Source organism: Scleropages formosus, chromosome 3 (assembly GCF_900964775.1).
Source record: "Scleropages formosus chromosome 3, fSclFor1.1, whole genome shotgun sequence".
In the NCBI taxonomy this organism is placed as follows: Eukaryota; Metazoa; Chordata; class Actinopteri; order Osteoglossiformes; family Osteoglossidae; genus Scleropages; species Scleropages formosus.
Window position 1 is genome coordinate 21761187 of NC_041808.1, and position 16023 is coordinate 21777209.

Sequence of the window (16023 nt, forward strand, 5' to 3'; positions counted from 1 at the left end):
AAAGCTAACAAAGTTTTATTTTTTATACCTACACACACGTTCTCTATTATAAATACTGTAGTAACATTTATTATTACTGTATTATGTTAGATGTTTTAATGAATCTGGAAGTGTTTAATGCCTGTTATGCATAGAAAGGTACTCAGTATACTATATATATATATATATATATATATATATATACTAAGACAAACATTTGATAAACTGACGTTAGACACAAACTGTACCTAACTGTTCCGACTTACGTACGAATTTGCCTTAGACAGACTTGGGAACAACTCGTTCGTAATGCGAGGACTGCCTGTACTAGTGTTTCATGTCTTTATGCAGGTTTCTTCTACATGCCTGCTAATGTGTGAGACAAACCGACGGATACCAACAAACCAGCAATCAGCACCTTAAAAACAAATGTGTATAAAGAAAGCTCTGAAATAAATGTTTCTGTGCTTATTTTTGTACAATTTTCCTGCCTTTTTTCTCTTGAGATTATTGTGACATTTGTACATTCTTTGTAAATGGACATGAAATAAAAGGTTATTTTGAAGTGAGGCTGCCACCTTGTCATTGTTTCCTTGCACTACTAAGTGGTGTGTATGGTACATATATTTTTTTTTAAGTATTTACTTGTATTGATTTAGCTGATACTTTCTCTCTCCCTCCCCCAGTTAATTTACACAGCTTGGAAATTTTAGCAGAGAACCTGAGAGTACCTTATTCAAGGGTACTACAGCAGGAGGGGGGATTCAAACCTGTGACTTCTAAGTCCAAGGGTAGCAGTTCTAACCACTACCCTACCAGTTGTACCTTCAGCTAGCAGACAAACTTAAAGTGATGAAAAGCTTTTCCTTTAAAGCTGGGTAAAGGAAGGTCCAGCCAATGTTAGCTGGAGCCAATCACTTGGTGATATGACCACTCCTCACGAAAGCCTGCTACAGGAAGTCAGGAGTGCAAAATCAAATCTCCTTGGACCCAACAAGATTTATGTAGCAAGATGGAATGCACGAAGCATCAAAAATAGCTCAAGTCCTCATTAAGGAAGGCCTAGAACTGCCTGGAGGAGGACTGTAATATTTGAGCCAAAGGAGATGCATCTTACATGGAGAGATGCACAAAATGTAGCAAATGATGGGAGAGATGGTGACAATTTGTTGAGGCCTTATGTGCCAAACCAGGGATAAAATGAAAGAGAAAAGACAGTCTGGATGGATGATGGATGGATGGATGGATGAGGAATAGGTGCAGAGGAGAGTGGTGTTTCTATAACTGTCAGCACTCCAGCAATAGCACCTGACTTACGCTGACAGAGATGGTCCTTTCTATACAGGTCTGTCACAGGCCAGTTGCTTCAAGCAGACAAAACATGAAAGTACAGTCCTGCTCTATAAATAGTGTATTAATACAGTACCAGCTGCCCCCTAAGGTAAGAATGTAGGACATGTATGTAAGTACAGCACATACTGTAAGTCTGCAGTGGATGGGTAGCAGGCACATTCAGTCACATGTCCACTCCCACACATCCGGGTCACTGCATTCAAAAGCATCTAGGTAAGAACAGCAGGACAGATACACACAGACACACGATTGACTGAAACCGTTTGTGACCCGAGCGGGTCGCGGCAAACCAGAGCCTAACCCGGCAAGACAGGGCACAAGGCAGAAGGGGGAGGGGACACACCGAGGACGGGACACCAGTCCATCGCAAGGCACCCCAAGCAGGACTCGAACTCCAGACCCCGCCACATATCATAGCGGGACGAACGCGCTCTTTGAAATGCGCGCGCATCCCACGGGAGCCTTGGGCTCTCTTTCTGTGCTGTTATGAATAACTACTGTAAATGTGTTTAAAAATCGCTCCATACAGCGCTACATCTATCAGGCAGTGTATCCCGCAAGCGACTTGAAGAGTGTCTTAGGAGTGGATTTTTCAGAGTTAGGTGCTGCAATAAAGCTGAAGCAGCGTCGCCACGATCTGACATTGATTGTATCACATTTACATTTACATTGATTCTCTTAGCAGACGCTTTTCTCCAAAGCGACTTACAAGTTACAATGCATACTAATTTATGTATTAATATGTGTTTTATAATACTATAATAATATTTTAATATGGCTTTCCAGTGGTCAAGCATTATCCTCGCGGCAGCCCGGTATGGTTTTTCCAGTTCAGTACCCACGAAGTTTGCGTCACAAAACAGACAGAAGTGCATCTTTGCGTATATACTCAGTATAATAGTTAATACTGGCCAGTTCGTCGTCGATAAATCACTGCAGCGCGTCGTCTAATTGACCCTGAAAGCTGCGTTCCGTTATTTGCTCGGCAATAAAAGGAACTCGTACCTTCCCGCGTTTGCACCGCAGCCTCCTCTCTTCACAAAAGACGGCCGTTGCGGGGGTTCTAATCCCACGGGTCGCTTTCCGTGGCCGGTTCGCCATCTGTTCATAGCGAAGCGGGAAATTTTGAAAACGACCTGAAAAACGGTATAATTATCTGCTTTGTTCAAAGGAATTGATACCACGAGGAGGTTTGGCGCTCATGCTTCTAATTATTGGTATGTAATAAACGGTGTTTCCCAAGCTTAAAAATATACAGTAATCTGTAAAAACGGCTCTTTTTACCTTGCTGTCCCAGTGAAATTTCATGGTCATACTGTTACCCCTAAAGTTGTGTTTTAACATTGTAAATCACCTTCCACCACACAGTCTCCGCTAAATGAATCAGGGCAATTTAATCTTTTAGAAAATTTGCAATAACGAAATAATAAAACGCGTGCCATGGACAATTTTTGATTAACTGTTTTCAACCGTCAACGCGGAAAGCAATAGTGAAAGGTGAAAATATGTAACATCACTTAATTCTATGCACTCTGATCTCAGCCCTTAGAACATTTTCATAGTGGTTCTGTTTGATTTTTTTAAAAAAAAAAAAAAAAAAAAACAGGCACCTAGGCTAGCGACAACTTGCCAGGTGCGGTGGGAACCAAAAACATTAGCAGTAGTTGTCAGTGGAGCGACACGCTGGGGACAGGGACACCCCAGGCTCTGTCTCTAACGTGTCCCGGTGCAGTCTGTCCAGCTGCTGTCAAAGAGCTCTTGGTCACAGCGGACAGCGGCTTTGATCAAAGCGCCCTTGTCCACTTGGAGACGTTCGCACCTCGGCCAACTGGAAACAGGGCGCGACCCCCCATCGCGACTCGACCCCCCCCCCCCCCCATGCGACCCGGCCCCTCATCTGACAGCACATCCACGACCGTTTACTCTGCTTCCTTCGCAGGATCTGGCTGTGTGACAGTCAATGAAACGTTAGTTGATCTATAACGAATGCTGGTGATGACTTAAACTTAAGAGGCGCTTAAACTAGGATAGTGTTTAGGGCAGCCGCAATCTGAAGATCACGGGTTCCAATATAGTGCTAGTGCTGTAGTACCGTCCCGTTTACGGTCACACTCATCCACACACACAAACGCAATAAAGGCGATCAAGAGTCACCAGTTCCCAGGGGTGTCTCTGGACAGGGGGTGGAAACGCGGGACCCGGAGGAGACCCAGGCAAACACCAGGAGGACATGGATTCCAACCCACGTCCGAACCCTGGAGCTAATTTGGCACCAACGTTAGGTGCTGCGCCACCGTGCCGCTTCAGCACTACAAGTTTTGTCTGGGTGGTAAAAATTGTCCGATTCGTTCTTCGCCGAAATGGAGAGAAATCGATACATGTCCGAACCATCTGTCTGTAGCCTAGTGAACTAATGAGCGACTACACTGAGTGAACATGACAGTCAGTAGCACTCAATGTGTAACATTGTATCGGGGACCAAAGTGGAACAGGCAATGAGCACATCCTCAGCGCCACTCGGCTGTTTTGGTAACAGGCAGGGTGCGAGTCCACTGCGAATGTGCCACGGGTGGTCTTTTCACGCGTCCCATACGAACCGTTTTGTCGGGGTCTGACCCTAAGGCGCCAAGAGCTGTGTCTTGGCCGGAGACCGACAGGGTGACTATCATTTTTGTTATTAATTATTTTTTTATTAGTTATTCATCTGAAGGAGTACGGTGTAATGTTTAAATCACGGTCACGAACTTGATACATGTTTAAACAGTATAGGGTTTGGTGAATGCTGGGACATGCAGCGTAGAACCGTTATAATTATATTATGGCATATGCCCAGTGAGCATGATCGATGAGAGGGGTAAAATCGACGGTCCGGGCCGATGACGACACACTTGTGATGATGGTGAGCAGGAAGTTCTCGGGACATGTTCACACCCAGGGACGGGAAACATCTTTATAGCTGCCCTGGATCCCAGACTTTCACGCTCATTTACTGCTGCAACGACACTTCTAAATGGGTGCAGCTGAAAGGCTTAAATTTTATTTATTTATTTTTTTAAATAATAATCTTTTACCCTCTGTGATTGTGTTTCATGATTATCCTGTAGTGCCTTGTTCCAGCAAGGTTTCTCTTTATACAGCTGTCATACTTAACCTCCGTACGAAGCATACATTGTTCAGACAGCTTCTTGGAGCTTCCATCAGCAAACAAAGCAGAATTAAGAGCAAACAGACTAGTTGCTTTACAAAGTAGTTGTTTTTAATAGACTCAACAGAAGGCATTAAGATACACAGTTTGGGATGACAGATTACATACAGGCCAGGGGAATTTTAAACACATACTCCTCACAAACACGACATTTTTACAGTAATCCTACACTGAATAACATTGTTAACTTATTTCACCGACAAGAACTAAACATAAGACACTTACTACATACACAATTGCAATAGAAACCATTTTCTCGTGCTTTGAATGGACATCGTCCTAATTCACTGCTGCCACAAAGAATCAAATATTTACAGCGGAGCACTTCATCCTTCCTTCACTGAAGGCAGAAATGCAGTACTACTTCATGTCAGCGACCCACTATGTAATTAATATTCCCCTATGGAATATGAAGACAATGTAAACCTCACATATAAAGTTCTATTTATCACGTTCTTTGAAAAACAGAAAAAAAAAAAAGCAAAGTACTCATGTCACGTCCATGAAAACATTTGCTGCAACAATGTTCGGCATATTCGTAATGGCTGTGCCTTTTAAAAGAGCTTTTTCGTAACGATTCCACTAAACATACATATTTACAAAAAGATGACACTAGCATCTCGTTCAGTCGAGGAAGAGACCACGCAGCACGCTTTGCAATACACCTCAAAGTTTAGTTAAACTGCGTAGGCCCAGCCAGACCAGGCAGTCTGTCAGCATGGAAGAAGCGCTGTGGCGTTTACCACGGTCTCCACATGGCTTTGGGGTAGGTTGTTGTGGAGGTATTTGGAACTTCCCCATTCTGCACATGGTCAGAGGAGATGTGGTTCTGTTCACTGTCAGTGTCCTCCAGATCTGAGCCGAGGTCTTCGCTAGATGTGGTAGAAGGTGCCGGAGATGGGGCAAGCGAAACCCCGCTGGACGCGCTCCCACTACCAGGGGACACCAGCGCCGCACACACCCCCTCAGGGGTTGGCCAGACGCCACCGTTAGTAGAGTCCGACATGAAATCCACGAGTATGTCCTGTACACGGTTCTCTTCGTTCAGAGGCATGCACTCCAGAAGGTGGTTAAGGAGCTCAGCGGCCACCGTGGCATCAATCCCTGGGCAGTTGGACACGAAGGTGTGGACCTCATGCATGCACTGGATGTAACCAGCCGCAAACCTCTCGCTGGCCTCACGGTTCACTGCCTCTGCTTCTGTAGAGGCCATCGCGCACACACACACACACAGAAAAGCAGGTCTCATCCACAGCACCGCCAGTGACCACAAGCAACCTTCATTCTGCAACTTTATTGCCTATAACCTTTACTCAGTTGACCCAGTCGTTATTAAAATCACACGTATTTGCCAATGTACTGTCACTGCATGTTACACCTACCTCTTGTAGGTGCTACAGTCTCCAGTTAGATAGATATTGCTATTAATCATTTATTTAGCTGACACTTTCTCCCAAGGTCATTTATAATTTAGCTGGCGCTTTTCTCCCAAAGCAACTTACAAGGTTAGGGTACTTACAATTACTTACCCCTTCACACAGCTGGCTAATTTTACTGGGGCAATTTAGGGTAAGTACCTTGCTCAACGGTACTACAGCTGGAGGAGGGGATCGAACCTATGACCTTCGCGTTCAAAGGCGGCGGCGCCAGCAGCAGCTCTAATCGCGATGCCACCAACTGTTAAGTAAAGCAGCAGGAGTGGGATCATCAATTCAGAGTCGTAACCTTGACACTACGAGCACGTCGCCCTAAGCACTGCGCCACCTGCTGCCGAGTAACAACGCGAGCCAAGTACGTACGTACGTACCCTGGGCGCGCTTCTCCAGGATGTTCTCAACTCGCTTCACGGTCATCTCCAGCACCTCGGCATTCTCCATCTTTGACTGAAACTGCGAAGGACACGGGGACACGAGCGAATGGAGGCGCGCGCGTGACTGAGCGCGTGGAATTATGGAAAAGCCGCCGGCCGGGGGTCGAGCGCGGAGCAGAGGGGGGAAAACTTACGTCGGCGTCCGCCAGAATAGCGCGCAGCTCGTGCAAACTTTCATTGATGCGCGCTCGCCTCTTCTTCTCCACCAGCGGCTTCCTCGTCTGCAACACACACACACAGCAGGCGCGCACGAGGGTCATTTTACCGTTCGCTGCGACGTGACAGGCGGCGCGCGCGGCTGCGGAACGCACGTGTGTGCGTTACCTTTCTGTCGCCCCTCATTCCGCAGTGTTCGTCCCCGTCCCGGCCGGGTCCGTTTCTGCAGGCTCGAGACGAGGGAGCCATGTTGGTCTCACCCACGGTGCAGGAAGGAAGGGGGGGAAAAAAAAAAAAAAAAACAGGCTGCTTTTTGTAATCCACAGTTACGTTGGAGGAGCAGATGGCAGGCGGACCCCGACGTACAAAAAAAAAACAACACACTATAGGCAAACAAGCCTATATTTATTGTGCGACCCCTCCAAGGCGAGCTGTTGGCGCAGAGAGGTCGTAGTAGCTATTTATACGGAGCGATTTACATATGAATACGAATCTCGAGCCAGGAGAGTCCAGCGCGCACCACTTCTCAGCCAATGGGCGAGCAGCTCTTTGTCTCGCGCCCCGCGGCTCTTGCCCGCACGCCGGAGACCCTCACTGAAGGAAGTTTCTCTGTTTCGCGACGCCGACTTCGGTTAATTTTTTTTAGTTATTCTCGCATTAGCGGTGCAACAGTGAGTTTAGAATTGCACTACCGGTTCGTTTAGGTCAAATGAAATAAAATAAAAAACATAACTCAACTAAACCGAAAAGTTTATAGGTTTAAAGTTCTGTTTTATGTTGGTATTGATAAATTCAGTGCAGTTCAGTTACATAACGTGTGTGAAATATATTGCAAATACATGGATTTATTTATTTTTCATTTTACATGTCGTATGACGTACGTGGACTCGTACCTTGAATTTGATTTAGCGACAAGTTGCTGGTAAACCTGGCCTCTCAGGCTTACTTGGTTCGACTCAGTGCATGCAATAAAATATTGCAATATTAACTGCTAATAATTTTCACTACATTGGATGGCGTAAAATGGTGAAAAAAGTTTCACGCACAGACAGTACATTAAAAGTTTAAATGGATGGATGCCGAGAAGGCAGAGGTGTGAAAACCACACATCGCTACCGCCTTGTTTTTTTTTTTTTTTTTTTTTTTTTGTGCTCCCCTCTTCAGCTCACAGTTCCTCCTGTACGTGATCCTACAGATCGTCGCTGTGTAACCCGATGCCGACAGTTAGCAGCTGCAGCCTGCAGCCACTCAGCCAAAATGAATCAGGTCCCAGAATGGAGGCCTTGTCCCCAAAGAAAGCGACAGGTGTTGCTTTGCGCTTCATTTGTTCCCTCTTGTTTGCTGCAGTCCTTGATCTGCGAGTGGCCGTGGATTCAGTCATACCCTTATGTAGTCATTGTGCTGAGGACACTTCTCGGTAACTCTTGATCAAAAGGTGTACGCTACACATCTTTAAGAAACGCAAGCGTTATATAGGAACCCACACCAAGAGACACAGTAACAATAACTAATTACAGTTCCTAGAAGGTGGATACCTCCTCATGGATATAAATCATTTGAGTGAATGGCTATTATGCATAGTGTCAGAAGTATTTGTTAATGCTTAATGACCGAGTACAGTGTCTGTCTATATCTTTGTGACAGAATGGTTTATACAGGGCGACTGAGCATTTAAATGTATCACAAAGCCGAAATGTGAAATTGAATTATTACAGACTTCACATGCCAGCTTTGGCTAGAATGACCTTTAAAGAGAAGATTTTTTTTTAACGCAATAGGCATTGTAATTTAATTCTTTATTATAAACACAAGGACATTTTAAAAGAACACATGCATCAACAGTCTAATATTAATAGATATATGGGATGATACCTTATCATAAAATGAATGCAGTGTGTATTTTAATTGATCTTGGAAGACATTATTTTTATCTAACGCCAAGGTGACATGGCTGATTGGCACAAGTTACAATATATAATTCAATGTAAATACTGCTCAATATCTTTCAGAAAGAAAGCTTTTCAGAGAAAATCTACAATTATTGAATATCTTATTTGCATTCTTAGGAACATAAGAAATATTCAAAAAGTTAAAAAAATCAGACCAAAACCATTTTCAAGAAAATTTGTCAGTCTTTCTATGTGCTACAGAAGGAACAACATTTATCAAAATCAGATTTAAATTAATCATTAATTTCCATTAATGATTAATGGAACATTCAGCTCTGTTGAGAAACACAGAATGTTTACCAACAGCATGTCGTTGTGTCCTCCCTCAAATGGCACTAGGGATACTAGGCTGATTAGGGATCAATAAAAAGGATCGGTCCAGTTGGCCTTTTTCAGTCTTTGATGTGGAGACTTCTGTCAGATTGTCACCTTGTAGCTAAAACACAGTGATGTTTATGACCCTAAACCAAAAGTTTATATTGTGGTACACCTGTATGGTTGTGTCTGAAATTCAGTAAATTCATTATTGATATACATTTGCAAAATAAGGCTTTTTTAAATGTATTTTCTTAGTAGGTATGAGAAAGTCTCCATTAATTTGTTCTGGAAAATAATCTAAAGAAGTTTCAGTAGACAAAATCACACATACAGTATTTCACATTATGCGAATTTGAAATTGCAACAAAAATAACGTTGCACAGTCATTCTCTCTTTATCAGTATCAATGAGCATCATAAGTGCTTGATAAACATCTGTGTGTAGGTTTTCTATTTAATAATTTTAAAAAAAGACAGCTACCCACGTGATGCACAGTGCCGTGAAAAAGTATTTGCCGCCTTCCTGATTTTTTTATTTTTTTGCAATTTTGTCACAGTTAAATGATTGAGATTATCAAATAAATTTTAAAATTACACAAAGATAACCCGAGTAAATACAAAATGGAGTTTTTAAAAGATGATTTCATTTATTAAGGGAAAAAAGCTGTCCAAACCTACCTGGCCCTCTGTGAAAAAGTAATTGCCCCCCACTTGTTAAATCATGAATGAACCGTGATTAACCACATTTTTCGGAAAGCTGAGTTAAATTTCACTTGCCACACCCAGGCCCTGATTACTGCCAGATCTGTTGAATCAAGAAATCACTTAAACAGAACCTGTCTGACAAAGTGAAGCACATCTCAAAAAGCAACATGTCATGCTGCGATCTAAAGAAATTCAAGAACAGATGAGAAACAAAGTAATTGACATGTATCAGTCTGGAAAGGGTTACAAAGCCATTTCTAAGGCTTTGGGACTCCAGCGAACCATGGTGAGAGCCATTATCCATAAATGGAGAAAACGTGGAATGGTGGTGAACCTTCCCAGGAGTGGCTGGCCTACCAAAATTACTCCAAGAGCGCAACGACGACTCATCCAGGAGCTCATAAAAGAACCCAGAACAACATCTAAAGAACTGCAGGCCTCACTTGCCTCAGTTAAGGTCAGTGTTCATGATTCAACAATAAGAAAGAGGCTGGGCAAAAATGGCATCCATGGGAGAGTTCCAAGGCAAAAGCCACTGCTGACCAAAAAGAACACAAAGGCTCGTCTCACATTTGCCAAAAAAACATCTTGATTATCCCAAAGACTTTTGGGCAAATATTCTGTGGACTGATGAGACAAAAGCTGAACTTTTTGGAAGGTGTGTGTCCCATTACATCTGGTGTAAAACTAACACAGCATTTCATAAAAAGAACATTATACCAACAGTCAAACATGGTGGTGGTAGTGTGATGGTCTGGGGCTGCATTGCAGCTTCAAGACCTGGACGACTTGCCATAATTGATGGAACCATTAATTCTGCACTCTACCAGAAAATCCTGAAGGAGAATGTCTGGCCATCAGTGCATGACCTCAAGCTCAAGCGCACTTGGGTTATGCAGCAGGACAATAATCTGAAACACACCAGCAAGTCCACCTCTGAATGGCTCAGAAAAAACAAAATTAAGGTTTTGGAATGGCCTAGTCAAAGTCCGGACTTAAATCCGATTGAGATGCTGTGGCATGACCTTAAACAGGCCGTTCATGCTCAAAAACTCTCCAATGTAGCTGAATTAAAACAATTCTGCAAAGAAGAGTAGGCCAAAATTCCTCCACAGTGAGGTGAAAGACTCATTGCCAGTTATTGCAAACGCTTGATTGCAGTTGTTGCCGCCAAGGGTAGCACAACCAGTTATTAGATTTAGGGGGCAATTACTTTTTCACACAGGGCTAGCTAAGTTTGGACAGCTTTTTTCCCTTAATAAATTAAATCATCATTTAAAAACTGCATTTTGTATTTACTCGGGTTATCTTTGTGTAATATTAAAATTTGTTTGATTTCAATCATTTAACTGTGACAAATATGCCAAAAAATCAGGGAGGGGGCAAATACTTTTTCACAGCACTGTATACTGGCTCATATGATGGAATGTGACAAATTGACTGTACTCTAGAATAACATCTACATCCAAATCTCTTCTTCTATAAATGTAATGGCACAGCAAGTAGTGCTGCTGTCTCACAGTGCCTGGGTGGTGTGAGAGGACACGGGTTCGACTCTCTGCTCGGTCTGTGTGGAGTTTGCATGTTCTCCCCGTGTCTGTGTGGGTTTCCTCCCAAAGACATGCTGTTTAGGTTCCCCATAGTGTGTGAGTGACAGAGAGAGTGTTCCACTGCTGTATGGATGAGTGACCCAGTGTAAGTAGTGTATCTAGCAGTGTAACTCACCTTGGTGAATGAGGTATGTGGATTGATAACGCTACATGAAGTTCATTGGAAGTTGCTTTGGAGAAAAGTGTCTGCTAAATAAATAAATGTGGTAAGTGGTTTCTGAAAATGTTACTTTTTTTAATAAAGTGCATTTTGCTTAGTTAATAACAATGCATTCCTAATGCAGTTATGTTACACTATCTATACACTTCTGTGCCTCGATTTATCACAAGGGTAACTTGGGTAAATAACCAAATTTGTGTAGTTACATTGGGCCTACAGTGTCCCTGGTGCCACTTTCATTTGACAAATGAGAAACCAGAAAGACAGCAGGATGTCCATAAAAGAACAGGGCAAGAAACACCAACATAAAAGTACAAACCACACTTACACCTTTAGTTAGTACCTCTCGAACCCTGGCACTGGTGCTAATGTGGAGGAGTATTTCAGAACTGATGGGTTTGTCTGAGCAGGGATAGGTAGGACACACACTCAGCGCGGATCTTGTATATACCTGCAGTCCATGCAAAAAATGTTTCGGAGGTTGCTGCCCACCAGATCCACTATGGCAAGGGTTCTCAACCCTGGTCCTTGTGCACCCATTTACATTAAACTTACAATATATTTGTTAATATAACTGATCATTTTTTCCAAAGTAATTCCAGGCACAAAATAGATACAGATCTCGAATTATCAGCTATCTTCTCCAGCTATTTTAGAGCTGGAGAACAAAGATGGAAATGATAATGCAAATGATGTAGCTGCTAAAAGATCAGGAGAGAAGTGGGCACAGAAGAGCTGTGTTCTGAGACCCTTCTTGAATGCCGGGAGGGTTTTGGAGGTTCTGAGGGAAATAACAGCTGTGTGCAATAGTTTTTGTTAGTCTATCTCTAAATTAATTGTGATTTATCAATTTGTTCATTGTATGCATGGCATGATTCTCACAATGCTGAATCAGCCTAACTTCCATCATAAGACTTGAAATTATTTTTCAATGTCCATCCAGCTACAACACAAAGCTGCGGTGATCCAGAGCCTATCCAGGAAACACAGGAAATGAGGCAGGGTTCACACACACATACAAATAGCAATTTAGAGAACTGATTTTTCACATATTTGTTCATTTGGCAGATACTTTTCTCCAGAGTAACATACAACTCAGAGTGAAGAGAAGTGCATCCCACCAGCAGACAAAGAGATGGAGATGTCGACATGCAACTCACAAACTACAGTCTATTCATTTTTCGCTCAGATGCTGTAAGTGTGTATGTGAGAGGCCTTGTCTGATGTGAGCGGTTGCCTGTGCGGGGAGTGTGTGTCTCGGTGTGGGCCAAGTGGCTGTGTGTGACTGAGAAGGTGGGTGTGTGAAACTGATAGTATGACTAATGCATTATATTAACATATTGATGAGCGCAGGGCAAGCGGGCTGCCACCATCCCACAGATAGTGAGTATTTTTTGTTCTGAGAACCTGTTGTGTGATGTCAGCACAGACTGAGTCACGCCACTGGTGATCTCTTTTCCTCCTTCTCTATATTTTGACATGTGCGTCATATTTACTTCCGCCAGTGTCTCTGTTTGGTACTGACTGTACGGAACCACAACACAAAATTAAACAGAGTGGTTCAAGAGTACAGGTCGTTTTCGTGAAACGACACGATTTGGGGCTGACTGCGGACCTTCTGAACTCATGTTGTTTAAAAAAGAATTACCTGAGCATAATGTGACTTTTACAAAGTTACTGGAATGTGTGCCACTGATCAAACTTGCTGGGACTGTTTTTTTTTACCAGATTTTTCCTTTTGTACTAAGAATACAGGGTGACTCTTGCCTCATTCTCTCCAAAGCAACTAACAACACGTTCTGCAATTCTTGCCACAACAGGATCACTCATCACCACACACACACTATCAGAAACCGCTTGTCCCAAACGGGGTCGCGGCAGGCTGGAGCGTAGCCCGGCAGCGCCGGGGGGACACAGTGGGTGGGACGCCAGTCCACCACAGGGCACCCCAAGCAGGACTCAAACCCCAGACCTGCCAGAGAGTGGAACTTGGCCAAGCCTGCTGTACCACCATGCCACTCCGCTCCTCATCATTTCATCATAAAGCTCTCATGGAAGAGCATTTTGTGTTTGCAGTTAAAAATGTTCTCCAAGATTTGATAATCATATTCTGGTTTCCAGGTGTAAACCTTGTGGAACAGCTTTATGACAAAATGACTTACATGTGGGGGGTGTGGTGGCGCAGTGGGTTGGACTGGGTCCTGCTCTTTAGTGGGTCTGGGGTTCAAGTCCTGCTTGGGATGCCTTGCGATGGACTGGTGTCCTGTCCTGGGTGTGTCCCCTCATCCTCCAGCCTTATGCTTTCTGTTGCCGGGTTAGGCTTCGGTTCGCCATGACTCTGTGTGGGACAAGTGGTTTCAGACAGCGTGTGTGAATTACATGCCTTGAATTTCATACAGCTCTTGTTTCAAGCTTTGGTTCACAAGTGCTCTTTTGGTTATGTAACAGAGGCGTGAAGGATGAGCTCTTATGGAAGGAGAATGAAAGAGGTCAGCACTTTGTATTACGCACTAGTACAGCAACAAAGTTAAATAGACAGTAGGAGACAGCATTTTTTTTTTCTTATGCAAAATATCCATATTTTAAATTATGTGGCTAAGATCCAGTTTCTGGAGGTTAACAAAGTTTTTTCTATAACTGGTGTTTGCCAGAACCAGGTAGGTGTTCGGTAACAAATCCTTACAAGTCTGGTAATCTGCTTGTTTTGCACATTTCTCATATAATCAAACATTAAAGCTGCTGCGGCACAATGGCAATAAGCGTCAAGTGTGTCCGTGCTTAAACGTGTATTTTCAAGCTATTGGGTGAAATAGGGAAAGAGAAGTTGTCGATTAAATAGCGATCAGTGAATTGTTCGTCGCCAGCATGACGCGATATCGATTAGCTTTCCATGTGAAAAGCTGTCGAGCGCCACCTAGTGCCCAGCGTGACAATAGTGACGTCAGTGACGGCCGGGTAACCCTCGCGCTGCTAACGTGACCGCGGCGTGATCGGCCACCTGGCTGCAGCGCTTCTCGTGGAAGCGTTAACGTGCTTTTCGGGTTTCTTACGTGGACGTTCTAGCAAGTTTTTGCTCTCCGCTGATTTTTGATCACGACGAAATTATCTGACTTTAGCAGACGGTGCCAGAAATCTCGTATATGATTATATATCCAAATATATGAGGAAGCACGAAAGATTCAGGGACAAGGAGGATATATATTATATATTCTGGGTAACCAGACATCATCATGCTGTGTGTGGACTTAAGTACCACAGTTCACGCTTCTGTGAAACTAAGGGATCGTGTAGGTTTTTACATTATTCCCAAGACAGTTCTTACTCTGTTTACACTTAGAGCTGCTGCGGACCCAAAGACTGGGGGTTCGATTCCTACCTCCGGCTTTACTCTTGAGTAAGGTATATATACACACACACACTTTCAGAACCGCTTGTCTCATACGGGGTCGCGGGGAACCGGAGCCTACCCGGCAACACAGGGCCTAAGGCCGGAGGGGGAGGGGACACACCCAGGACGGGATGCCAGTCCATCGCAAGGCACCCCAAGCAGGACTCGAACCCCAGACCTACCGGAGAGCAGGAGTGGGGTCAAACCCACTGCGCCACTGCGCCACCGCACCCCCCACCTTGAGCAAGGTACTTACTCTCAATTGCTGCAATAAAGTGACGCAGCTATACAAATGGATAAAGTAATTGTAGGTCGCTTTGAAGAAAAGTGTCATCTAAATGTAATGTTACACTGTTGGTGGGTAAAACACACGCAAAGTTAAGGCGCGCGCGCGCGCACACACACACACACACACACACACACACACCTTCTGAAACCGCTTGTCCCATACGGGGTCGCGGGGAACCGGAGCCTACGCGGCAACACAGGGCGTAAGGCCGGGACGCCAGTCCGTCGCAAGACACCCCAAGCGCGACTCGAACCCCAGACCCACTGGAGAGCAGGACCCGGTCCAACCCAATGCACCACTGCACCCCCTAAAGTTAAGGCATTTTCCATCTAATATTTCCCTGTAGAGTGGGGGTGCGGTGGTGCAGTGGGTTGGACTGCAGTCCTGCTCTCCGGTGGGTCTGGGGTTCGAGTCCTGCTTGGGGTGCCTTGTGGCGGACTGGCGTCCCGTCCTGGGTGTGTCCCCTCCCCCTCCGGCCTTACGCCCTGTGTTACCGGGTAGGCTCCGGTTCCCCGTGACCCCGTAAGGGACAAGCGGTTCTGAAAATGTGTGTGTGTGTGTATTTCCCTGTAACCATTAAATATGTTATCATTTTGTGTATATGGGAGAAATTAACTGATATGTCTCGAGATAATTATTATTTCTATAATTCTTCAGTTGTAATCTCTGGTTTGGGTCCATTCACCTTAACCCTTTCTGATCTTGTGATAAAAATGTTTTAAGTTCTGCTGAAGAACTACGCAGAACGTAGTTTGGTAGAATCAATGAAGTATCTGGGGGTTCTTTTCCCTGCGACACGACCCCCGCTCGTCCAGCAAACTCCGCTTACTCGCGCGCACGTGCGCGTACACGGAACGCCGGAAGATCAAACAGACAGTTAACCTAGGCGCTGCGGCTCCTCTAGCACGTGTACAGCCATGACACAATTCAGGAGCTACTTACTATGATTCACCCTCTTATACAGCTGCGTGGTTTTTACTATATCAGTGCAGGGTAAGTAATCTTGCACACAAGCACAAGCGTAGCAGAGCAGGGGGGCATT

The 16023-nt window shown here is 44.3% G+C and overlaps 1 protein-coding gene across 1 annotated transcript; it reads right to left on the bottom strand.

The window, feature by feature from the left end:
* Positions 1 to 4584: 4584 nt before the first annotated feature.
* Positions 4585 to 7092, bottom strand: LOC108935035 (transcription cofactor HES-6-like). Its single transcript, XM_018753288.2, has 4 exons — positions 6732 to 7092; positions 6542 to 6628; positions 6345 to 6426; positions 4585 to 5737 (listed from the first exon to the last, which is right to left on the bottom strand). Exons 1-4 carry the CDS (start codon positions 6810 to 6812, stop codon positions 5277 to 5279), a joined length of 711 nt encoding a protein of 236 aa, XP_018608804.1. The 5' UTR covers positions 6813 to 7092; the 3' UTR covers positions 4585 to 5276.
* Between the last annotated feature and the right edge of the window lie 8931 nt (positions 7093 to 16023).

Coding starts and splice junctions, on each gene's coding strand:
- LOC108935035 (XM_018753288.2), bottom strand. CDS start 6,812: ATGGCTCCCTCGTCTCGAGCCTGCAGAAACGGACCCGGCCGGGACGGG. Junction 6,427..6,541: donor CTATTCTGGCGGACGCCGAC/GTAAGTTTTCCC, acceptor TGTCCTTCGCAG/TTTCAGTCAAAGATGGAGAA. Junction 5,738..6,344: donor CCTGGAGAAGCGCGCCCAGG/GTACGTACGTAC, acceptor TGGCCTCTACAG/AAGCAGAGGCAGTGAACCGT.